The sequence below is a fragment of the Psammomys obesus genome, unplaced genomic scaffold (genome assembly GCF_907164565.1).
Source record: "Psammomys obesus unplaced genomic scaffold, mPsaObe1.curated_primary_1811, whole genome shotgun sequence".
In the NCBI taxonomy this organism is placed as follows: domain Eukaryota; kingdom Metazoa; phylum Chordata; class Mammalia; order Rodentia; family Muridae; genus Psammomys; species Psammomys obesus.
In genome coordinates, this window is record NW_026596440.1 from 1,494,924 (window position 1) to 1,520,492 (window position 25,569).

Consider the following 25,569-nt stretch of genomic DNA (forward strand, 5'->3'; position numbering starts at 1 on the left):
TTAATAGCACTGAATGATCTTCCAGGGGGCCTGAGTTTGATTCTCAGCATCTACATGATGGCTCATAACCACCGTTGAATCTGGTTCCAGGGGATTCAATGCCCTCTAATGGTTTCTGAAGGCACTAGGCATGCATGTGGTACACAGACATCCACACAGGCAACACATCTGCATTCATTAAAGAGGGAAGAAATAAAGGCAGGCAGGCAGGCAGTCAGACAGACAAGAAGAGAGAGGAAGGACAGAGGAGTCCCAGCGGAAGGCTAGTCCACCTTGATTGATCCTCGAGGCTGGGTGGCAGGTATGCATGGTTTTATTTAAAATGTGTCCAATAAGATTTTCCACTTGGAATGAACATTTTACCTCTTTCTGCATGTTATCATAAACATTATCTCCTCATTTCATGGAGCATCTTAGAAATTTCTAACAGAAGAGCAAAATGAAAGTGTGGGGAGATTAAATAACAGGAAGTTCACACCACAGGGAGGGTGCTCTTGCCTCAACCTCAGGGACACACAAGTGACTAGTGGGTGAAGTAACAGACCGGATCATGCAAGTCCTCCTGGTGTCACTTGGTGTCCTTTGGCAGTTCTGGTGTCTCCTGTCACTAGCACGGAAGACAGATTAGTCTAATGACCTCAGCAAATGGGAAATTGTCTTTTGGTGGCTGAGAGGAGATGGACACAGATGCACTTTTGGAGCATTCCCTCATGTCTGAAGAGAATGTTCCCTCTGGCCGTCTGCTGCTCTGAGCCCCCCTGGTGGCTGCAGCACCCTCTGCCTCTCATTAAGTGGCACTGGTTTATCTGGGAAGGGCCTCACAGCGCAAGATGAGCGCGGGAACACGTTTTAATCAAGTGGGCAGTTTGTGGTTTTAAGCCAGCACTAGAACCCGGCAATGTTAGTGTGTGTTTTCATGAGCCAAAGGTCATAGCATGAATGAGGTCTAAGTGTCATCACAGCAGACCACAGGCCACAGAAAGAAAGATAACGTCTTCAAGTTATGTTGACCTGCCAGGAAGAGAGACAGATACAGAGCACAGCAAACAGGGACCGGCGGAGCCCAGTGGTGTGCGGTGCCCCTGGCTTGGGAACAGCGCCTTGCACGTGGAAATGGAGCGGGCAGGGCATTGAGTTCCCGCCGGCTGCTCAGAGCTGCTGTCATGGAAAGAAGCTAAGGGCAATGCCACAGGGGGGCTGGGGACCGGCATCATCTCGACATTGGTTCTAAAGTGACTTAGAGATGGTCATTTATTATGGAAACGTAATCCTGAACAGTTTGCTCTTTCTCTCTGTAAACACATCAGTTCATAAATAACTTAAGTGTGTCCTTTGCATTCAGGACACAGCTCTGGCTGGAGTAGAAAAGGGTAGAAGATGCGCAGCGGTGGGAGGAGATGGCAGGGTGGAGTGTGGACGGGCGGCTCAAGCGTCTGGGGTGCGTGCAGGCATCAGCCGTCAGATACGGGTGGGGTGACCCAGCCGTATTTCTCATGTGTCTTCACCAAACTCTTAAAGGTTGCTTCAGCTTCCTTGCGGCTGAAGGACTTTTTTGACTTGCCGGCTTTTCTGCAGATCCGTCCCTGTGTGAGATGGAAAGAGACACCAGGTTAGAGGCTCAGCGGAAGATCTGTCTCCTAATAGGCTTGCCAAGGGCACACGAGTTGGTGGGGGCATTTCTGATGCCAGTCAAGATGTATTGTCCACAAGCAAGGGTGGGCACTTTCATAGAACAGAGCTGGGGTGTTACAGCTTTGGTAGACAGCACATCAGGGAGCCAGTATCCCTTTGGCGGTGCAGGGTGCCCTCTGCTTCTGAACTGGTTCAATTTGTGAAGCTGAAAGGCAGCCTCCCTGCACCCATGAGATACTGCGGAAGGATCCCTTTGGGAGGAGCGCATCCATTCAGACAGAAGAAACAGCTTCCTCACGGGGGCACTTCCAGTGCAACTTCTGGGTTTTCTTTGAGAGTCATAGAGATAAATATTCGCCTATTATATGTTCACAATACCACTACAAACAAAAATTAAAAAGCCAAGTATGGTGCTTATTTGGGAGCAATTACTGAATTCCTGCAATTTCATGCATTATTATAGCTTGGGAAGCAGGTGTGTGTGGGGGTCAGAGGTCAGGACCACCATCTCAAAAGGACTGTGTGTGTTCTGAAGGACTGAAGACTGGGTCCTGCCATGGGCCATAGGACCATCTTAAGGTGCCTGAGACAACTCCGAGAAGACAGGTATGTCCAACCATTTGACCGTGACAAGATGTTCTCATCTACAAAGTTCACTCTTGAAAACCACATAACTGAGTGAAACAAAGAATGGAAAATAAAAGCCCCTTATAATGTTTTCAGTAACTTTATGCTTTCACGTTGGGCCAGATCTATAGCCATCCTGAGCCACGTGCAGCATGAATGCTGAGCAGTGGACCTGCCTGCTAGACTGTGAGAGATGAAAAAAGAGGTGTCACAATCGAAATGAGCATAGATCTAAGAGCCTGTGGCTTGTCACCAGAAGTGGGCGACACTGGGGCGACAGTGGGCCCTTATTAGACAGCCTGCTGTGGTTCTTAGTCTTCTAGCCTCTTAAGCATCAGCTCACCTGAAGAGTACCCCAGGACATACTTGTTAACTCCTAACCAGGCTCCTGTGTTCTTGGGGTTCACTTTTCTCTTTGACCAACTGTGCACAGATGGGGTCCGAACACCCCCAAAGACATGGCTGCCTCCCGTCAGCCACCAGCACCTGCATCCAGCAGCCTGCTGCTTCTGTGGTTTCACAGTAGTTGAACAGGCTCGCTGCATTCCTGGGATGCTACACTGATAGCGCAGTGTGCCTGTACAGGGCCTTGAACTGGGGTCGGTCCCGATCCACATATGCACCAATGGTGGCGTCTACCCAGGCTGTGGGACCAGAGGCTGGAGGCTTGCAGCCATCCTAGCTTTCTTTGGTAAACCCAGTGAGAAGCATAGGGTTGGCTTTTGAGTCTGTGGCCACTGGTGCTAGTCCCCAGGAGCCTGGGGTAAAACAGCAGCGTGCTGCTGTGAATTCAGAGCTTGCACTTCCTGTCCAATGGGAGTCTTCTCATTCACAAGGCAGAAACCCAGGGAGGAATGCTCTGCCTTTTTCTCTACTATCCCGGATCCTTGACACCCTTTATGAAGGCTTCCAGCCAGACCAAGTGAGCTTTCAAAGGAAAAAAGAGGGCTCAAGGAGAGGGAGGAAGCAGCTGCCTGATGACTGTAGTAATGTCCCAGGTCTCGCCAGGGTATGAGCCTAATGCTTAGTTGTATGGTTTCATACTTTTATGAAGGGTGGTTCTACTCAATAATAAGGGGCCACCAAGACTTACAACTTGTACAGCCGTGGCTGAGGTCAAAGTCCAAAGTTTTGGCATCAGACACAGCAGAAGGTGTTTGCGCAGGGAAGCTGCTTTATGCATCCAGTGAGAGCAGACAGTTTTGGACCATGTGAATATTTTAACCACCTCTTTTAATTTCTTTGTACAGTACTGACAACTGACAACTCATGGTCTGACTGAGAATTCTGAATTAAAGGAACCAGACAAACAGGCTTGCAGTAACTTTGTTCTGTGGCTTTTGTCAAGAACATAAACTTTGCCTATTCTTTGTGGAAGTCCCAAGTGTTACAAGATACAACCAACAAAACCCAGAACAAGAGACCCTTTGTTGCTTTCTTTCTTCCCGGGAGGATCATGAACAGAGTCCAGTGAGAAGTCCATTTGATGGCGGGAGAGAGGCTGCCAGGAGCCAGCAGCTCAGTGCCTTCTCTCGGTTAAGCTAGCTAGTGAGAGGCTCTCAGCTGTCAGCAATTCCCAGGCGTGGGTCTCTGCAGTGAGCGTACACTGCCAGCCCTCTCTGATTGGCTGTTTCGGTATCACACAGACAAACACTGGATTTTGAAAAGAGCATTTTCTTTACCAGTTCTGCCAGGTGGCCGAGCTGTTTTCACTGTTGTGTCCGTCAGTGCCACGAGACAGGGAGCAGAGACCCCGCTCCCACTTGCTCCATGGCCACTGCTGAGTCTGTACAGGAGTGTCCAGATTGCATCAGCTCAGTGCTAAGACTCACCCTGAATGGGGCTGGCAACATTCCACAAACTGGGGCCCCAGACCCAGTTAGAGCAGAAAGTCAGCTGAGCACCCAGAATTCATCCCTGCTTCCTGACAGAGGACAGGCTGTCATGTACCTCGAGTTCTTTCCCTGCGGTTATGGACTGTACCCTGGGTCTGGGAGTCCGAATAAACCCACCTTTCCTTAAGCTACTTTTGAAGTAGCTGAGTACTTGTTACAGATTCACTGAGACAAGAACATGAATTGGAAACGTGCGTGTGGCGGGTGAAGGAGATACAATTAAGGACTGGTTGTCTTAGTCTCAGAGCGCCCATCTTCCCTGACTGTTTCCATTTAATAACCAGACTCTGGTCTCGGGTATTTTTTTTTAAATAATTCTCATTTCTTCTCAGCTATCTTTACCTGTATCTCCTGGGGAAAGACTTGGGTGTGACACTCTCCTTCACAAGAGTTTGGTGTCATCCCTCAGAGTCTGTGACAACATTCTTGATGCTCTTTCTCTCTCGGGAACTACAGGCTGCTAAAGCAGCACCACGGGGACACTTTGTTCACCTCCCCAACCTTTACGGGCTCGGACCAACAATGATGAAGAAGAGTGTTAACAAGAACACAGGTGCTCGGTCCGCACCTGTGAAACAAAATCACGTGTGTGGCTTTGGTTTGATCTGGTTTTGCTTCAGGCTTAAAAAAAAATACAGGTGTGTGTGTGTGTGTGTGTGTGTGTGTGTGTGTGTGTGTGTGTGCGTGTGCATGTGCCTGTGTGTAGGCCAGAGGTAAAACTCAGCTGTCATGCCTCAGATGTGATCCATCTCTCACTTTACCTGGAACTTTCTGATTAGGCTAAGCTATGTGACTGGAGAGCCCCAGGGATCCTCCTATCTTTGCCTCCCCAGTTCCAGGATTAGCAGCTCTCAGTGCCATGCTTTCCTACCTGGGTTCTGGGAGTCTCACACAGGAAACACTTTACCTACAGAGCTGTGGCTGGGGGCCGGGCAGCCACATTGTTAAACATGATGGCATCCCCGAGTAGCCAGTAGACTAACAGCCGACTCAAAAGACCGGTCCTCTCTGACTTCATACAGTCCCCATTGTATCCACCTGCACATGGCTTTCCGTTGTCAGGGTCGCTGTCAGTTGCCCTGGGGTCTTGTTCATTTAGTGTGCTGGGCCGCTGGGTTAAAAGTGATGCTGCCTTTGGGCACTCTGTGGACACGGCGAGGATACAAGCATGTTGTGGCTTTGTTGGTGTTAGTGACGCTTGAATGCGATAAAGTCTGCCATAGGTTACTGTGCACAGAGCAGGTGTAAGCATATCTAGGTGCTAGGTATGACGGGTACCTGTCCTGGGAGGACAGTCACTCCCAGCTGGCATGTGGCTGAGGGTCAGCAGAGGGGCCTCGACCCATTCCTACTGCTCAGCAGACGCATGTGGCTGTGTCCCTGGAGTGGGACGGCGCTGGCTGCTAGGCTGGACAGGTCCCGAACACCTTCCAATCCAGCTTAGGAGAGGCGGGAAGAGAAGGAAGGAGGGTGCAGAAGAGGTGTCAAAATCCATGTCCCCATGGATTTTTCTTGACAGTGCTGGAGTTAGCTTTGAAATGTAGTCCCAAGTAAAGGCTCGAAATAGACTGCTGTATCTGGGAGGCCTGATCAGGTGCTCTGTGGGCTTAGACATGGGATTTTTAGCCTGTGTGGTGCACACAGGCACACATGTGTTTTTGCTTACGCATGCCTGTATGCACTGAGTGGGGGAGGAGCTGCAGAGGTCAGCTGATTCTCCTTTAGAGCCTCATCCAGTGCTCCCTCCATATGTGATATTGGGTGAGTTACTTGCTCTCATTTTCACTGTCTGTAAAATAAGCATCATGGTCCTATTACAAGATGCCCAGCTTCCGAAAAGATTCAATATGCAAAGCATTAAATGGGGTCTTCCTCTCAACTTACCATGAGGCCCATATCTTTTAAGGTTATTCAGTTTGTCTTCTTTTTTTAAGAAGTCACAAGAATTGTGTCTTTTAAAGTGCATATTATGACTTAGGTTTTGTTACTGTTTGTTATAAAACTTCCTTCAGGCAGCCTGGATGCATTTCATTACCTAATTTCTCAGCCTTTGTCCATTGTAACTGATTGGTATTAACAGGTCAGTTCTGTATTGCTTACTTCCATAGGTTTTTTTTTTTTTTTTTTAAAATAAATAACTCTTTTTTGGTAGTTGTGTTCCATTTGTCTTTAAGTCATGAGTGTATATTAGTGTCTGCAGAGTCCTCTGGGACCCTTGAACTCTGGGCTTAGGAACATTTTGCTGAGCCCCAATTCCAGAGCTGAGCTTAACTTTCAAAACCTCGGCTGGTGTACAGGAGCTCAGAACCGTGTACTCCAGGACAGGCTCCAAACCCAGGCAGCCCTTGTCCAGCCTTCCTTTCCGTCACGCTGCTCCCTGGGGAGACACATAAAGCTCACAGTCTCCTAGCTTGAAGAAAACTGACACCAGGTGCCTGGTAACTTGAGACCCACCTGGCGTAGACTTTCTTTTAAGGTTGGAAATTCAAAACAAATCCCAAGCAAAGTCCATTTGTAAGTTTCCCAAGGTAAGACACAACACAAAGAAGATGGCTTCAAGCTGCAGCAAAGGGTACTTAATCCATAGGAAAGAGACCTTAATGGGTGGGGTAAAGTGAGGTGTCAGACGGAAGGGTCTGGGGCACTCACAGCCCTCAGCAAGACCTGAGTATGTGTGTGAGTGCATGTATACAATTCACATGAGTGTGTATCTGTGTATGAGTAAATGCACATGCGTGTCAGTGCACACTCTCACACACACATACCTTGTCACAACACACCTGTGTTGCTGTGTGTGTGCGCAAGCATAACACCATAGAGGTGGCATTCAAACTGTGGGTACAGGAGTAAGTTCCCTGAAGGAGTATAACTACTGACTGGAGCCCAGCAGCAACGTGGAGGGCAGCTTCCCCAGGCTGCATGGACCAGCCTGGAGGTCACTCAGTTCTGCGTCCACGCCTAGTCAGTTTCTACTTGCAATCAATGCTGAAGGCCAGGAGGACAGAGATGGTGTGTGAGCATGGCCTTGGAGCAGATGGTCTCCTTTGGAATGCCAGGCGGGTTGTCTGAAGTGAAAAGCCCAGAGTGCTAAATTCCCTCACGCCTTTTGAGGAGATGGTCAGTAGTGATGGCTGAACAGCTGCTATTGGCCTGTTTTCACACAAGCCATCTCAGCAACTTCACTCTGGCTTGTGCAGAATCAGATATTCTATGTTGTAGCTTGCCAAAGATCAGAAGAGCTGAGGCTTCTGAGACAGAGGCCCTGTACCCTGTGAGACTTTGGCAAGACCCAGGAAAGAAATCATGGTCAGGCCCTGGAGAGGCCCAGGGTGTGTCCGGGAAAAGCCATTCTTAGAAAGGCTGGAGGAAGATTTACTGAGCATGGTGGGCCACCTTCAGGGACCCGGGGCATTTCAGTGACCACCAATCCCAGTCAGCCTGCCTGCTCAGTCCAGGTACTAGCACCTGGGCTTTCAGGTTTCTCTCTTCTCAAATGAGATTTCATTAAAAGTTTCCTGCCCAGCATGGCTCAGGATTCCTTTCATGATTTAGACACCCTGTAACAGATTCACTTAAAGCCCTCTGGCATGATGCTCCAGACGTTATGAAACCTGAAGCAGTTCATGTCCCAAGCATTCTGGGTAAGAATAGTCACTAATGTTTTTCAGAGGAATAGTGTGACATCTCTGCAAGCCCAGAGGCTCAGAGGGCGCATTGCACCAGGCCAGGAAGGGAAAAGGTTAAACAGCACTGGGGTAGTGGTTCAGCAGGCTTGAGGTTTTGATCAGCTCAGCTACTGTCCCAGTGCAGAGAACGGTGAAGCCCAGGCAGAAGCAGCACTGTGTTAGTCCAAGAAGGTCCATGTGGGCAGGGCTCGCTGAGGACAGGAGACCAGAGTGGCTAAAGGAGGAAACAGATTACCAGGGGCAAGGTGCTAAGTCTGTGCTGGCTGGGCTTGGGAGGTATGTCAGAACTTCAGGCTGACGGGGTGGAGATGGCTGGCTGGCCTGGAGCTCACAGCAAGGAATCCAAACAATCACTGTGAAGAGGGTCCACCAGACAGACGTGAGGGAGGGAAGACTCTTCCTTCACTCTGCAGAGGGCCATAGACCCTGTGGAAATCACCCAGTATTCTCCCTGTATCATGTGAGTAGGGTGAGCTCTTCCCTATCGGTACAATGAGCACCTGCTGTGGTCCATGGGAAGAGGAAGTGAGGTCCCACAAGTCAGACGGCCCAAGTGTCCCACAGGGGGAGCTCTTAAGGAGCCTTCGGTGCATGAAGGGATGGTCTGAGTGTGAAGTGTCTCCTACAAGCTCATGCGTTTGAGCACGTCTCCACCTGGTGGTGCCCTTTGAAGAAAGAGGTGGTGGAATAGTTAGGAAGCTGGGGTTAGCGGGAGGAAGTACATCACTGGGGGCAAAGCCTTTGATAACTTGGCCCTTGTTCTGGATCACGGTCTGTCTGCTTCCCAGTGCTGCTGAGGAGCTCCCACCTCCACTCTGTCATGTGTTCCTGCCATGGTGGACTTCACCCTTCAACCGGGAGCCAGAGTAAATCCCCACCCTCCTAAGTGGCTTCTTGTGTCAGGTATCTGTCCACAGAGACAAGGAAAGTTTAACCACTGCACATGGCTTCTTGAGCCACAAAGCATCGAAAATCGAGAACTCTCCTGCCTTTATTGTTTTAATAACTGCTGCATTTGGGGAAAAATATTTCTTTAACAGAAAGTGCAGGTTATTCATGCCCTCTAGGGTGGCAGCCTGGAGTCCCCAAGGGCTGTTAAAGTATTTATCATTTGAAGCGTCTCCAGTAGCTGCTAGACACATTGGGAAAACAAGATGTTCAGGGATTTCTGTCTCTCATCCCAGTGAAGAAGGCCCCCAGCTGAATGAGTTAGTATAGGAAATAATGAATGAATGAATGAATGAATGAATGCAATAGGCAGATTAAAATCCCCCTGATGGGAGGATGATGGACCATTTTTGAAAGAACTGACTCTCTTTGGTTCAAGGAAAGAGAACAGTAAAACAGTAACTTTTTTAATGCGCATTGGTGTTTTGCCTGTGTTCATGTTGTTATGAGGGTGTCAGATCCCCTGGAACTAGAGTTACAGGCAGCTGTGAGCTGCCATGAAGGTGCTGGGAAGAGCACCATGAGGGTCTTCTAGAAGAGCTGCCAGTGCTCTTAACTGCTGAGCCATCTCTCCAGCCCATCTACTCAACAGAACTGTTTCCTTATTAGAACCTCAAAGAGAAATCTTATGTGATCAGAGATTGTCTAATGTAGACCCAACTATTCTCCAAATTCTTAAGCAATTTATGGTTTCAGGTATACTCTTAATTTTGTGAAAACACCACTGGTTTTGTGTACATTTTGATGGTGTTGAGAATCTTTTAAAGTAAAGGCACTTTATTTAACATTGCCATAAAAATTCCCCAGCGACTGGCAATGCCAAAGGCACACTTCACAGATTCTCACAAACACAGAACATCACCTTCCTCTATAGCCTAAAGAAAGTTCTAGCAATTGTTGAGTCTGCATTGAAACAGATGGTATTTTGTTGGAGGAATCGAGCACAGAAAAAGCAACATTTCTGCTAAAAATGTGCATGATATCAGATGATCATTTTAAAATTTCTGTTTTGGGACTCACTAGCACACTCCTACTTGAGCAGTTAAGTTCCTTGGGTTGGGTCATCTAGAGTGTATCTTAACGTGGTGGACAGACAGAAAGACTTCAATGAAGATAGACATGGCCTACCACGCACAGGTTACTTCTCTCTGGCTGGCACAGTCCTCACACCAGACACATCAGACACCCTAGCAATCCTTCCACACACATGAAGAAACCAAGACACTGATGAGTGAGGTGCTTCATGCCACAAGCTCAGAACACCCAAGCCAGGTTCTAACAAAGGAATGTTTGGCTGTGAAACATTCTCCGAAGCCCAAGACCAGCCCAGCTCGAAGCAGCCCAGAGAGAAGGGTGACCCACAGGACAGGTATTCCTCACATACTTCTTGCCTTGGCTTCTCAGTGACACAGGGTGCTCCCTCCCCAGGGAGCTCTCTCATGGCATGGGCAACCCCCTATTTGGTCTGGAGCACCAAGCCTCACCCTCATAATTACCACTATGTATAAACTTCAAGTCTGTCAAGGCATCGGCTCTGCTTTATTGCCATTTCTGACCTTCCTCATCTTCCCTAAGACTTGATCTGTTCACATCACCAGAGGGAATAGTTTGTTTGGCTTACACTTATAGGTCACTGAGGGAAATCAGGGCAGGAACTTGAAGCAGAAATCAGGAGGAACACTGCTTGCTGGCATGCTCCCTGGCTCATGTTTGACCACTTGCCCAAGGAATGATGATGTCACAGTGGATGGACCCTACTGCATAAATTTACAATCGAGATAGTCCTCCCCAGGCACGCCCATGACCAGCCTGGTAGAGACATGCACTCCACTGAGCCTTCAGGTGAATCTAGGCTGCAGCGAGATGACACAGTACTAGGACAGTCTTGTTCCAAGATAAGGAGTAATCGGTGCTGTTTTGGATATTTTTGTGCTGTTTTAAGAATTGAACCTAGGGCTTCACACATGCTGGGCAAGCATTCTACAAGTGAGTTATATTTGTATGTGAGGTTTGATTGATTGAGCTCCATGTATCTCAGGCTGGCCCCAAACTCAGTAGAAAGTAAGGCATGACCCTGCTTCCTGCCTCCACTTCTCAAGTGCTGGGACTATAGGCATGCCACCACACCGGGCTTATGCATTCTGGAGGTCAGACCCAGGGCCTTGTGTGTAACAGGCAAGCATTCTACCCACTGAGCCACATTCCCAAGCCCTTGTTCTTTTTTAGATACTACTTTACATGAGCCAAGCTGGGACACACAGCCACTCCTGTGTTTTCTCTTTGATGCTTCTACATTCTATACGGGCAGTTCTGGAAATATCCTTATAAGCCCACCTCGTTGTCATAAGACCTGCAGATTATGCTTCACTGGTATTTCTGCATTTACTTAAACATCCAAGGTGTTTAAGTGTGTCAGCAATATTTCCGGCCCCTAGTTGAAGAGGACTCTGTCTTGGCCCTCTTTTCCCTACCTGCAGATTTCCCCTAGATGCCACTGTTTTCCTTCTCCTTGGGACACATTTAGAAAACTGAATTAAGCTTCCATCCCTCCACACCACAGAGGTTCATACTCACCCATCCTCACATCTGTTCTCCTGCTGGGGCTGGGGGCAACTTTGCTCACACCAGTCTGTGGCCACCCAGTGGCTGCAAGCCCATGATGTCATCCTCTGTTCATGCAGTCCTTGTCCCACCAGGGGCTTTCCCATAATGCCTCACATGAAAATGGATGGACCCATGCCTGGCCACACTGTGGGAGAGGCTACACCTTCTTTGTCCCCAGAAAGGACACACTCCTGAGTGATACACACAGCAGAGCAGATGGTTTCCAGGGAGACGAGATGTGACAAAAGTTACTCACTCTTCCCACTTCCTGCCTTCTTCCCCTTTCCTACAGAAAGCTTGACACTGAGCAGTCCTTCTCTCCCCCAGTGACGATAGACTCTTCCCTGTCGGCTGCCATTGATCTGATCACTCCTCACTATCAAGAAACATTTCTTTTTCTTTTCTTTTTTCATAGCTCCCATTATTCGGTTCCCTTAGCACAGGTAACAGGCAATGCCTTTGAAGAGGAAGTCCTCCCAAATGAGAGGACCAAGAAGGTACTAGATAATGTGACAGCAGAGACTGCCAGAGGGTTAGGGTGCCAGAAGAAAGGGCAGCCATGCTCTGATGTCTCCCCCTGCTAGCAGAACGTAATGAGTTGGAGAAAAATTGTTTGTTCTGAAAAATCTGCATTAAGAAGGCAAGATGTCACAGGCAGCCAGGAAAGGCAGGCCTGAGTTCACTCTGCCGATGTTTTCTTTCTAAGCTGGAAGCACAGGTCTGCCTTTGCACTTGCTGCGACATTTCACGGCTGTCGCCTGTTCCTTAAGCAACAGGACTCATAACGACAGAGAAAGTTCACATTGCATATCGCAGCACTGGCATTTGCAGATGGGGAAAGCGCTATGGCATTAAACAAATAAAGCTAACTTGAGATAGGTTTTCTGAAAAGTTCAAGTGAGAAAATATTGTGATTTGGGCACATACGACGTAAAATATATATTGCTCTTTAGAGTAGTTTGTTCTTGGTATAAAAACACAGCAACGAGATTATGTGGACAGTTACTTCATCCATTTTACTGAACATGTTTGTGAGGACAGGAAGTTGAATTTCATCCAATATACATTTCTGCAATGCTAGACAGAAGCTCACCCGGCTCAGAGCACAGTGTCCCAGGTGTGGCTGTTTCACACACTATCAGGTGAGCACGGAACTCCTGTGCTGTGGGGAAGGTGGTGCCTCTCTTGAGGGACCTGGGTAGCTTGCTGGGTGTGACTTGTGAGGTGGACCCTTCTTGATGCCCTTGGTGCCCCAGAAGAGCCTAAATTGTCAGGGGTCTAGAAACTTCAGTGTCACTGTTGGCTTCAACAGGAGGGCATCTTAGGGAGACTCTGGGATTCTTGGAGTTAGGGAGGTGTCACTGGCTTATTTATTGATGGCAGGGGGTGTCTAACAAAGACAGTGAAGGGACTATTAAAAAGCTCAATTATGCTTTCCTGCTGAGGAAACAATGTCATTAGCAAGTGGATTGTAGGCAAACACCGTGCTCTAAAGAGACTGAAGAGCGTTGCCACAAACATGTTGCGTGTTTACAGGTACTTCTTTTTCCTGCAGCCCTTTCTCCAAAACTGGCTGACCTCAGGAGCACGCTTGTCCGAAGCCTCTGCCGTTGGCCTTGAACCACATCCCCAGGCTGTTATGTTCACCAGCACATTTCCCTAATGAGCAAGTGCAGCAGTGTTCTATCTGAGGCAGCAAGAATTCAGCCACTCTGTGACCCAGCAGGTGGGCAAACCCCAAACACCATCTTAAAATGTGCTGCCATCCCCGGGGGAAATTGGACCTTTAGACCCTGAAAACTTTTAATGACCAAACTCCCTATAAGGAGCTGTAGGCACTGGATACATTTACTCCGAGAACACCCTTTGAATTGTTTTCTGCAGTGTCTGCTTAATGAGGCGCTAATGAGGTGCCAGGATGTAGGTGCAGAAGCAAACATCCACTCAGCCAGAATGAAGGCTCCTCCCCTCCCTGCTAGGGCTGTGAGGAGGAGGGGGTAGCCCACAGCCTCAGAACCCTGGGATCCCAGATGACTCAGCAGATTACTTACCACCCTGGTTTCAAAGGTCCCAACGTGCTTGTTTTTTGGTGCCCTTAACACAAGTCATCTCAACAACCTTCACCAAATCACTCTATTTCCAAGAGCCCGCAGGCCTGGCTGTGAAATCCAGCAGCCACCAGCAGAGGCTAGCCCTTGAAGCCGGTGCGTCTCCCTGCGGGTACCTCAGCAGTTGTAGATTATTCTGCCTGCTCTGTCACACCTTCAGGGCATGCACCTCTTGTAAGACTGGGGATTCCAAGTCCTAACCAGCAATGACCAGGACATTCTATTTTATGGCCTGAGTGTAATGCTCTCCTCATCCCAACCCAGACTCCTCCACTTCTACCCTGCCACCACCCACACGTTCTTCCAACTCCCCACTGTCTACTAACATGGTGTCTTGTGCAATTCAGAGCCACAAGTACAAAGCAAACACCTACCACACAGTGTGCTGCCACCAGCTGGAGAAGAATTCCACGTGACTTCAGGACGGCACTAGGTCTGCACTCTGGCTTTCCAATCTGCTGGTATATACAGGTGCTGTGAGCACACGGGGCCACCCAGATTAAATGAGACCCAGCACACACGTTTTTATGTTGCCAGTGAAACAGGGCAGAGATAGGGCATGAAACAGCTTAGTGAGTGTTGCCAAAACAAGTTGGGGACCTGAGTTAAAAACATATTGTTCTATTATTATGAATAGACTGAAAATTGCAATCAAGCGGGGAAGCTGATTCTAAATTCCAGTTTCTAGTCTCTTTTGAAAAGCTTAGAAAACAGAGGAACTGATTTTTGTCTGACCTAATAAAAATTAAAAAGACATTTTTTCATAAGCGATAAGCGACTGGGATTGCTGTTAGTACCTCCAAGCCATTTCTGAGGGTCTATTCTAACAGTTCCTTAATTTGTACGGTCATATGGCAATATAGCTTTGCTTTTTGAGTAAGAATTACATAAGTAGAGAAAAGAATTCCATCTGATTTTATGAGCATCCCTGGAAATCTTCAAACAATGTCTACTTTATACTCTGGTACAGGTAAGCTTGTACCACTTCCTGCTCTAGGACGTGTATAAACGCCCCAATTGTCATCCAGGTGAGAATTCTGCAATCTCTCCCAGCAACGAGGAAACTGAGGCAAGGTTTAGCGTACAAGGCCACATAGCGGGCTATGGACTGTGCAGTGCGGACCCTGACTGCACTCAAGGCTCACGTACTGAACTCTGCACTGTAAGCCCTGTATGGCTCTATACCCAGCATCCAGCGGGTGCTCAGGCAAGTTCACGGAGCAGTGCACAATGGCGGCTGTCCAACTGCCCTCTGTTACCGGAAGTGCAGCTCCCACACGAGCCTCAGAAGTAGGACTGCATTTCTCAACGTGTCCCACGTGGCGTTCCACAGATGAGAGCTGGACTAGTTTAAACACAGTTGTACTTTCACGAGGGGGTGATTGAAGAACTGGGGGCAGGTAATTTCTCTGTGATAGCAGGGCAGCACCCTAAACCTCTGTCTAGTTCTAGAATCAGGGCTGGACCCCATAATGCTTGAATGTTAACAGAAATGTCAGCCCCTCGTGGACTTCTGGACATGCCAGCCTCGATGAGTGACACGGAACTGCCAGTGTCCAACATACTGCACGTGTTGTCATCACTGTTGACATCCTGAGAGCAAAGGATCTGTGGTGGCCAGGTAATCAACACAGACTCCATGATTATCACTACACAGCCTCATGCTTGCCATTTCAACCCTGCAGAATCAGACCTTCAGCCACACTCAGGTTCTGATCACAGCTTCCCCGAGAATACTCCTCACAGCGTCAACAATGTCAGAACGCTTGGGGGCCACAGTAAAAATCTAGTAACTTGGCTGAAAGTGGGAAGTGCCGTGGCTGTTTGCTGGTGACGCTGCATTGGCAGAGCTACTGTGCAGAACTTCAGGGGGCCTTGAAAGGAGTTAAAGAGTAACCCAAGCTTCCCTTTTCCTCATAATGGGAAAGTTCATCAGGTGTGGTTTGTACACTAGCAAAAGACATTAATTCCCCTCAACTCTGTTTTTGTGGTACTGACTTTGGCTCGCTTTATGATTGAAAGGCTAACAAAACCCTGCTCTATTCCATCTTCGTATTTGAAGTGATCCAGTTTGTCTCTGGCTTCATTTTACTTCCTATTGTGATTTTTGAGGGTGTTCTTATCACTGAGACACACTATTAGACGAACTTTACCATTTGTGGAAGGCAGAATCAAGTATGTAGAAGTGGTAAGGGACAGGCTGTTTTTGAGGAATGTGACATGATAGGGAACATTAGTGTACCTCGCCTTCAATAGCTGTGTGATTCTTACATTCCTGTCTCCTTTACAACTGGACTGGCTGCATGGGAAGAAAGCAAGAGGGAGGCCAAGTGATGAGTCCCTTGTGTGTACATCTAGGAGGAGACTGTAGAGTCTTCCCAGTCCACATGCTGTGGGCTTGATGTCCGTGAACTTCGGGTCGGGGGGACCTGATGTAGGAACCATACCTGTATTAGACTGGCTCTGTTTACATGTAGGGACCTAATGTAGGAACCTGTATCAGACTGGCTCTGTTTACATGTAGGGACCTGATGTAGGAACCATACCTGTATCAGACTGGCTCTGTTTACATGTAGGGACCTGATGTAGGAACCTGTATCAGACTGGCTCTGTTTACATGTAGGGGCCAGAGCTTTCTGCTATGAGAAAAATGCCTGAGAATAACTGAAATGTTTTCATTAGTCACAAAAACTTGGACAAGAAAGCCATCCACTGTGTGTGAAAAAGTGAAGCTGATCTTAGCCTACATGGTACAGAGAGAGATTCCAAGTGGAGGGAAACAGAAGGCCATTGGGCCATTGGTGCAGACCGAGTACGTTCAATGAGAGCTTGGAGAAGGATCATCTATGCACAGCCCTACCACCAAAGATAGATGGATGCAACTACTTCCAACCTAGAGTTTGTTTTTCCACTAAAAAACTAGAGGAGGAGAACAGAGAAAAGATAGGAAATACTGGTAAAGTATAAATCCCACAGGGAAATAAAGAACCAGCAATGGAGACATTCTAAGAAACTGGTAACAAAAGTCATGCAGCCAGGAAAGTCGATGCATGATGCAAAGTCTCAATAGTATAGGGGAATCCACTAAAAATTGAGCCACGTTTACCAATGAGAGTAATTGGGACTATGCTTTTAAATATTCATTTTAACTTTACAAATTTCTTAGATACATATATACATGCACCTGTATTTATACACACTCACATACATACATATGTATATGCACACACAGAGAATCAGCCCTTAGCTATCTTGATAGGTTATGACTCATGCGGTTTATGGAAAATCTCCTAAATGTCTGGGTCTGGCCAGCCTTGGCAACCAAGAATTCAAACATGTTTAGGACTCTCTGGGTGGCTGAGCAGCTGGATCTAGGAGATGCAGGCAGGCCTCTGGCAGCTTTGCTACCCTCTGCGGACATAAGTGGATGAAACCAAGCCTGCCTCATTTTTACAGAGTTCAAAGCTGCAAGGAGGCAAGAGGCAGGGGCCTTGTCAAATGAAGAACGCAGATGAAAGTGTGGGGTGGCTGGAGGTATGAACTCGGTGTCTGCTCGGAATCGGAAGGAGGGGTGATCTTAGCATGCTCTTGGGCCTTGGTGGCAGACAGTGGTGATATTTGGGAATATTCTAACACATCTCCACTTTCCAGTAAAGTAACAACAGATACAAAGTGCAGACTAATAAACAAAGATGTTCTCCCTGGCATGCATCGCAGTGGACTGGGTTCTTCTTACAGTTGTCAGTGTCTGTGGCAACCAGTTTGAGAAAATTACCACTTACTAATTGTTCTCCTCTGTGACTATTAACCAGGCAAGTAAAATAATATAATTCAAAGAAAAAATAAGAAGCGAGTACAGAGATTGTCAAACATTACTAAATTTCACACTGAATTTCTCCATAAAATGAATACCATATTGAACATGCTGCCTGGCAGGCTCAGGGCACTGAGCAATTCTTTCACTCCTCCAGTGTCCGTCTGCCGATTTCCAGGCAAACAGCAAAACAACACTTCAAAGGCTACCGGCCACAAACAAAACTACACAGAGCCAATTTACATTCACTGAAACACCATTGCTGGTAAATGTGATGCTGAGAGAAAAGCAGAAACCTCAGATCGCATGGAATGCTCATGGTGCTGGGAGTGAAATTGCTCTGTCCTTGGTGTCAACCAGAGTGTCCTTGCGCAGAGTGTGGCTTTGTTGCTAAAAATGTCCACTCTTCCGACACGGCAATTACCAGGCTCTCAGCAACCCTCCAGCTTTCCCTAATGAATCATAATCTTGCTATACCCCAAGGGCACCTGTTCTGCTTCATTTGGCGACATCTACTGAATGTCCTCTAGGTGCAAGGCCTGGGCTGGTCCAAAGAGTCCCATGATCCCTCCAGCCTTTCTTCTGGAGGATGTTTTCATGAATTTCTCTACATTTGAGGACTAGGACTAGAACCCAGAACACAGATGGCTGGGCAGATTTCATAGGCATACCTTGCAATAGCTCATGGGTACCAGCAACCAGACCCGTTATGGGCTTATTTCACCCAGAGTGGGGACTCATGGCTTGGCTGTTTAAGGAAACTGCAAGACAGAGCTCTGGGGATGGAAGGACAGTACTCACTCAGTGGGAGCCTGGGAGGAAAGAAGGGGACAGGCTTCGTGGAGAGTAGGACAGTGAAGTAGCCTGGGCACATGAGTGGGACAACAGAGGGCTTTGACTTTAGGATGCTCACAGAGGACAGTAACCTTCAAATACACTTAGTAACAAGCAAAATGCTTCCCACTGCAGACCACTGGGCCTGAATGGAGACTGCAGGTAGAGTCTTGCTCTGAGGTTTGGACATGGAAATGGAAGGGTGAAGGTGAGCTAAGACTGTGAGATGTGCCTCCTTAACATCAAGCCAGCTGTGTGTGTTGTACACACTTGGGTCTTCTGAAGCATCCTCAGGGTAGGCAGGCAAGCCAAAAAGTGGCATGCTGGCAAGGTGTCTGTCCTAGTGTGGTTCAGATATCCCGAGGGACCAGAAGGTGCTAACCAAACTTGAGAAACATAGGAACCTGGCACAAATGACTCAGTGACAACCGACTTTCCCTCCCCTCCTGACTTCCTGCTATGAAGTTAAAATAGTTTCTCTCATGGAGACACCAGCTCATTATTACTGGATTCCCCTCAGCTCTGAAATTTGGAGAGTCTATGAAAGAAACATTGGTAGCTACATTTTAGAAGCATCCTGATTCTTGTGATGAGGCTTCACAGGTCCCCCAAACTGTAGCTTCTCTCCGGGCAGCAAAACCATTGGTCCTTAAGAGTTAGAAATATCCATCTATGAAGAGGTTAAAACATCAGGAGGGAAAAGATCTGCCCCTTGAATCAGAATGAATCCATTCTCAAAAGGTCATTAATGTGTTTAGCTTTGCACTGGGGTTCTGTGGGACATTTCAGGTGCAACCAGGCAAGTTCCCAGGGCTACAGTAGCCTCTCCTGTCATAGCTTCCAGATTGGAATCATCTGCTGCCAGTGGTCAACAGCTCTGAGGCCCAGGAGGGGCACTGCAAATGCAACAGCTATCTTATCCTCTTGGTGACCTCCATGTGCTGTCCAAGGCCTTCTCCAGCTGGGAAATGCAGCCAGGAATGAGCGACCATCTTCCATCACACCAGCGAAGCAGCCACTTCTGATGAGGTCTTAAACGGGCAAGTGGAAAAACACCCAGGAGGTGTGTGGTCGTCTGAGGGAAGCACATGCTTTTTTTCTCAGTTCTCTTTTGCCTAGATACTGCATCTCATCACCTTGCATTTGAAATTGTCCAAGACAGAATTTGTTGTTCATATGCAAAACTTACTATTGCACAAAGAAAAGAATCTTCAAAGAACAGGGAGATGGTGCTAGACCCGCCTCAGCTTATCCCAAGCCACTGAGGTCCTGGCTTGCACTAAGAAGTCTTAGTGCAATGGAAACAGTGAACTTGTCTTGCAAGTCTTGGAGACTACACCTCCTTTTATAACTTTGCTTAGTGTGTGAGTTGAGGCATTTGTTTTTAAAAGTCCTAAGAATATTCTAGACTGAAACTCTGGTATAAAATCCCATCACAAATCTGCAGCACCAAACCACGAGCCAATGAAAAGGAATGGAGGGTGTCATGTGTCACATGCCCCGGCCCCACATCTGTTCTGAGAACACATTACACACCTCTGTATCTACCCATGTGGCTCTTTTTCTTCCAGTAATTTCTGTTCCCCAAACTCACCTACATACACACTACATTTCAAATGTAGTTTGCAAAGGTATAAAGGATTTACTCACCCAATTTCAAAGTAAAACGTTCTTGAATATTTTGCAGTGTTTTTCTAAAACATTATCTATCCCTAAATGTTATGACTTACTCAATTAAAAGAACAGCAGGAGACAGAAAAAAAATAAAAGAGAGTGAAGGAAAGTGAAGAAAATTAAGATTGGGTACAAAATTAAGATTGTACCAATTTTAATTACGATTATGTGGAAAAGAATGACCTGAAAAGGAAAAGCTGGATGGTAAATACCGTCTAGGCACATGCTTATGTGTCCTTCTTTGCACCATTCCATTGGGCTTGGCTTACAGGACCAGTTGATACCAATGTCTTCTCTTTACTGAGACCCAGTTTTTACAAAACAGTTTCTCACAGCCCATCCCATAGCCTCCCCCCACACAACAACTCTAACATTTCCCTCAGCCCCTCCAGGAGTCTTAACTTAATGGTGAAGTATGGGCATTCCAATCAGATTCAGATCCACTGTCCTGTGACTATAGAGGGTTGGTCCTCCCTTGGGTGAGATGAGTGAGGGTGAAGTGGTCTAGTACTTTCTGAATCCCCGGATGGGCTCACTTGTTCTGTCTGCATGCTGGGTAGATTTTTCTCTAATTAGAGGTCTGTCAGTCTTGGACCCTTGGCAAGTCATATATGATGATGTTCCTATATGATGACGTTATCAGGATTTGTGGTACATCAGGGTTCAGTCATGTCACCCTTAGGAGCCCATGAAAGCAGCAAGCTTGTCATCGCTGCTGGCCTCTTGTTTTTATACCAAAATCCCTTCTAGTTTCCAGCTTTCAGAAACTCCCATGTGCTCTGTTTATTCTAAATATGAACACGAATTAGAGGCTTGGTCTTCAGCACCTCAATTATAGACTCCAGCACCTGTAGGTCAAGCCTCCCACTCTTTTCCTGGCATCTATGCTGGAGGCTTGTTAGGTATCCTTCATGCAATTCCTCCCACAATTGGGTCAGAGGGCACTGGGCTGCAGGAGTGATTTGTAGTTGGGTACTGATAGGTTTAGTTACTGTTATATTGCTGTGAAGAGACACTATGACCAAGGCAACTTACAAAAGAAAGCATTTAATTGGGAGCTTGCTTACAATTTTAAAGGGTGAGTCCATGATTATCATGGGAGTGAGCATGGCAGCAGGCAGGCTGAGAGCTTACATCTTATCCTCAAGTTGGAGGCAGAGGGGAAACAACGACAGAGAGAAAATGCACAAGCTGACTGGAATACCTTGGGCTTTTGAAACCTCCAAGCCCACACTCAGCGACACCCCTTCTCCAATAAGGCCACCCCTCTGAATCCTTCCCAAAACAGTTCTACAAAGTAAGCGCCAAATATTTAAATACACGAGCCTATGGAGGTCATTCTCATTCAAACTACTATACTGCTAAACAGGTAGTTCTGAAGGCTCACTTCTTCAGCTCACAGAGACGGCATGGGGCCATTCAACAGTCCTGAGACGGTCAACTCAAAGTCACCCTTCCTTATGTCTATCAAGCTACTCTCCTATCAGGGACCTGAACATTATCACTGATTAAAAGCTACGGAAGATCCTGCTGGGTTTGTGCTTCCAACCAAGAGTGGCTCCCTAGTGCTAGGGAGGGTTCGGGCTGATTTCAGGGACATGTGATGATGTTGGGAATGGCCAGCATGATGCTAAGACTTGTGCATGTTCTGGAGCTGCAAATATGACCAGAGCAAAGGTGGACAGGAGACTCTCAAGATTTCAGGTAGGATAAGCCAGCTGAAAAGCTTCGAAGTGAAATTAGATTCAATGGAAGAAGTGCTAAACACAAATTTAAAAAAATGAAAAAAAAAATAACTATAAGGAAGCAATGTGAGCTGCTGGGTAGAACTGTTTCTATTTGTCAACCATGATGCTCAAAACCACATGATGCCTACAACGGTAGTTATGGCAACACACCCAGACCCCATTCTGGCTCAGTTATCCCTGTAGACTCCACTACCATGGAGAGATGAAATCCTTTCCTAGAGCTAGTCTGGAGGCCAGCACATCGCAGTGATCCTGCATTCTCTGTGCTGGCATCCTCACGGCACAGCAGCACTGACACTGCAGCACGACAGGCCATAAGGGCTTTGTACACGGGTCCGAACTCAGGTCCTCATGCTTGTTCAGCAAGAGAACCCAGCCACTGGGCCATCTTCCAGCCACAGGATGGGGCTTCTTAAGGAAACCAGAGCTGACTAGAGTATAAAGGTACAAACTCCCAACTGTTCAGCAGAAAGCAAAATTTAATTAGTATAGTGCAAGGGGAGGCAGCTGGGCAATAGCTAGAGAGCCACATGCTCAGCTGTCAGTCTTGGGTAGGTCACCGTCAGAAGCCAGTGTGTCATGATGCAAAATGCTTTGATGAGGTAAAGGCCACCAAGCCCATGACAAGGGCCCATCCAGAGAGGCTGCAGTGGTTAGAGGACAAAGCGGGGTTATCCTGCGCTTCTTCAGATTGAGTTGGGGCTGAGTATGGGACCTCTGAGCCAACTCAATGCTAGTGTGACCGGGAGACACTGACTACAACAGCAGATCACTGCGTAGTGAGTGTTGTGTGCAAATGCATGGCTGGGCTTGTGGCTATAGTTTTACCATGAGTATTTTAGTAAGTTCTAGACCATCAAAGAAGAACCATCTATTCATCACTTCCTCTCTAGGAGTCACCGTGTCCATCATTACCAGTGAGTGTGGGATTCCCCTGTGCAGTGGGGTGAGTGGTTTTGATCTTTATGGGAGGCACCTTAAGCCCAGTGGTAAAGTGTGGTTGGGAGAAACAATGCGATTGGAGCCTGTGCCTGCCACCCAATCCAGGGTTTCATCTTAATCCCATCCAAGAGTAACACCACAGAGCCACGGGTGACTCGTAGGCTTCTCACCCGAAGTTCTGGCCACGCCCTGTAAAATAGAATAAGCTTTAGGAGCATTCCCAAGGCTGCCACCATCTTGCTGTAGATGCCACCTGAAGCTTCTGAACCAAGTGTTCTCAGGGGCTGCTGCTTGGGATGTGGAGAGCTTCTTTACCTTCACTAACTTGTTTGAATTAAACCACAATAACAGTACCATGACTTTGTCATCAGTAGAAATCCCAGCACTTGGCAGGCTGAGGCAGGAGGATTGATCGCCCCAAGCTTCATGCCAGCCTGTGGCACAGAATGAGTTCCAGGCTAGCTCGGACTAAGAGGGAGACCCCAATGCAGACGATAGCACAAACAAAAAGGGGAATCCCACATTTTAAACAAGTTACATCATAGTTGTCCACATCTGTGAGCCTCGCAGAGTCCATGACTGCAGAAGCTGGGAACTGCTGGCTGTGACTCTCAGCTCTGAGAGTGTGTTAGTAGGGGGTTGCCCTACTTCATAGTTCAGCCCATCATATGACTAAAGGTAGTAACTGTAGTCAGCCATGACAGCTTTCTCATGCATTTCATTTTGTGCTTCTAAAGGCATTATTCTGTGGAGGTGAACTTGCAGGTCCATGTGCTGTGGGGAGCCGTTCCAGGGCTCTCTCTCCTTGCCTGATCCTCAGGAATAACCAGAAACTCCATCTCTACTGTTAATGAAAAGGCAGATGCCAGGATCCTTTTTGAACAAAATTACTAATAAAATCATCACCCTAATTCAATTCAGTTGAGTTCAAGCTTGCTTTTTATCAGGTTAGTTTTATTTATGAATTAAGATAATGTCCTTAAAGCTTTATGTAATTTTATGGGTTGGGACAGTCAGAAAAAAAAATCTTCTCTGAGCTCTCTCAGATTGCTGTGCTTTATAATGCCCACCACAAAGATGGCCAAAGGGCTCTGAGTGCAAGGCTGGGCTCAGAAGCCCTCCACGTCCTGCTTGCCTGCCTGTACGTGGAATGCAGGTGCTGTCCCTGGAGAACACGGCCTTGATACTGTGGGCTAGAAACCTCCTTTTTGCCCTCTCCCTCCTCCAGGCCAACCTCGAGGGAAAAAAAAAGAGACAAGAAGACAGGGGAAGAGATGGCAGGCACTCCCTCCAAGTCCTCAGACACCGCAGGCGGGAGCTGCAGGAAGGGCTGAGGAGGCAGCTTGCCTTGCAATTGGAGCCCTAGACCTGAGCACTGGCAAGGGAGAGAAAGGCAGGTCCCCAGGGCTCACCTGCCTGCCAGGCTAGCCTATTTGGTGAGCTCCAGACTGGTGAAGAGAGACTGTTTTTGTTTGTTTGTTTTAATTTGGTTGTTTTTTTTTTAATGGACAGTGAAAGATGACACCTAAGATTGTCTTCTGTCTCCCTGCAATGCATGCATCCCTTTATACACAAAAACCTTTAAACCAAACCAAACCAAACCAAACCAAACCAAACCAAACCAAACCAAACCAAACCAAACCAAACCAAACCAAACCAAACCAAACAAAAACCCAAGCTATGATTCATATACTATTCTGTGTATCTTCCAAAGAAGGGGAAATAGGATATAGTACACTACTTTATAATATTGATGTTCTGAGGACTCCTAAAAAGCTATGTTTCATAGTGTTATAATATCCAGTCACCTACAATTCATGTAACTTATAACAAACTCCATTCTTGGTAGGTTTCTTCTGTAAAATCTCTATTTCCCCTTGCCAGGAAGGCACAATAATAAGGTGTGCCATTAATCTCCCAGGACCCCAGACAAATGACTGCTAGCAGCAATCAATATGTATTTGATACAATTCCACTGGATTCCCAGCTCCCTCCTCCCAGTAAGTCACAGTGCACTGTTCCTAACTCTCAGAAGTCGTAATGGTCACCAGAAGGGTAGAAGCAGGGTTCTAACAGCTGTGTTTCCCAGAGGTCCAAAGACTGCAATCCCCCCTTCAAACCTCCCACAAAGCTGTTATTTAGCACTGCCATGATAACGAAAGAGTTGTAACTTCGTATTTTGAATTTTGGAGAAGTCTGATTTTCAAGATTAAAAACAGGAAGTGCCCTAATGACATTTATCCAGAGATTTTCCTCTGCTATTCCTAAATGGGCTGAGCACATTTTAATGTGAAGTGTGATCTTATCAAATAGTCATAGCATTTCCTTATCTCCCTCATCAAAAATCTAACAACTTTTCTGGGGGTGAAGGGGAATGCTTGCTAAATATTGTGACGGAAAATTGGTATTTATTTTACGGAAATTATATTTAAAGTAGTAATTTCTTCAATCTTACTGATTTTACCAATGTGGTAATTATCTTTAAAAGGCACTCCATTCTTGAGTTATTTTCAGAATCTTTAAAATGCTTTTCTCTTTTGTATAGAGAAGAAATAAAATGGTGATAATTATCTTTCTTTTACAGTTTCAAAGAATTAAAGCATGCTTACCATTCTCACAATAGATGCAGCAAGCTCTATGGAATTTGGGTTTGCTTATACTTCAGAACTGTAGCTATACTTTGCTGGACACACTGCCTCTCCCTCATGACCCAGTCCTGAGAGCTGAGGCAACACGGAGTGTGAAGGCCACCATACCATCCACAGTCACCGTGCTGAACAAACCAGGTTTGTATGCCACTTCTCAGGCGGCTCTTGCTGCCAACCAGGTAGATGCTAGAAGTGATGGATGGCTCTGGCTCTGAGCATCTGATGGTGGCTGAGCCCTGTCCCTTTCTCCCCTTCTGTCTCTGGCGCGTGATTCCTTACCTGAGATCCCTCCGTGTCCTCTTCTGTGAAGAAAGAATAAAACCAGCACCCACCTCATAGCGTGTTTTGAGGACTTAATGAAATCATGCATGGAAGCGCTGTGAAAGCAGCTGGCTCCTAGGAAGTGGTA

The 25,569-nt window shown here is 47.1% G+C and overlaps 1 protein-coding gene across 1 annotated transcript in view; it reads right to left on the minus strand.

Moving 5' to 3' along the window:
- Positions 1-261: 261 nt before the first annotated feature.
- The window catches only part of Ube2ql1 (ubiquitin conjugating enzyme E2 Q family like 1), a 35,824-nt gene continuing 10,516 nt past the window's right edge, over positions 262-25,569 (minus strand). The window contains exon 3 of the mRNA XM_055597956.1: positions 262-1,583. Within this exon, the coding sequence (XP_055453931.1) occupies positions 1,452-1,583 (132 nt within the window). The 3' untranslated portion in view covers positions 262-1,451. The remainder of the gene's footprint in view (positions 1,584-25,569) is intronic.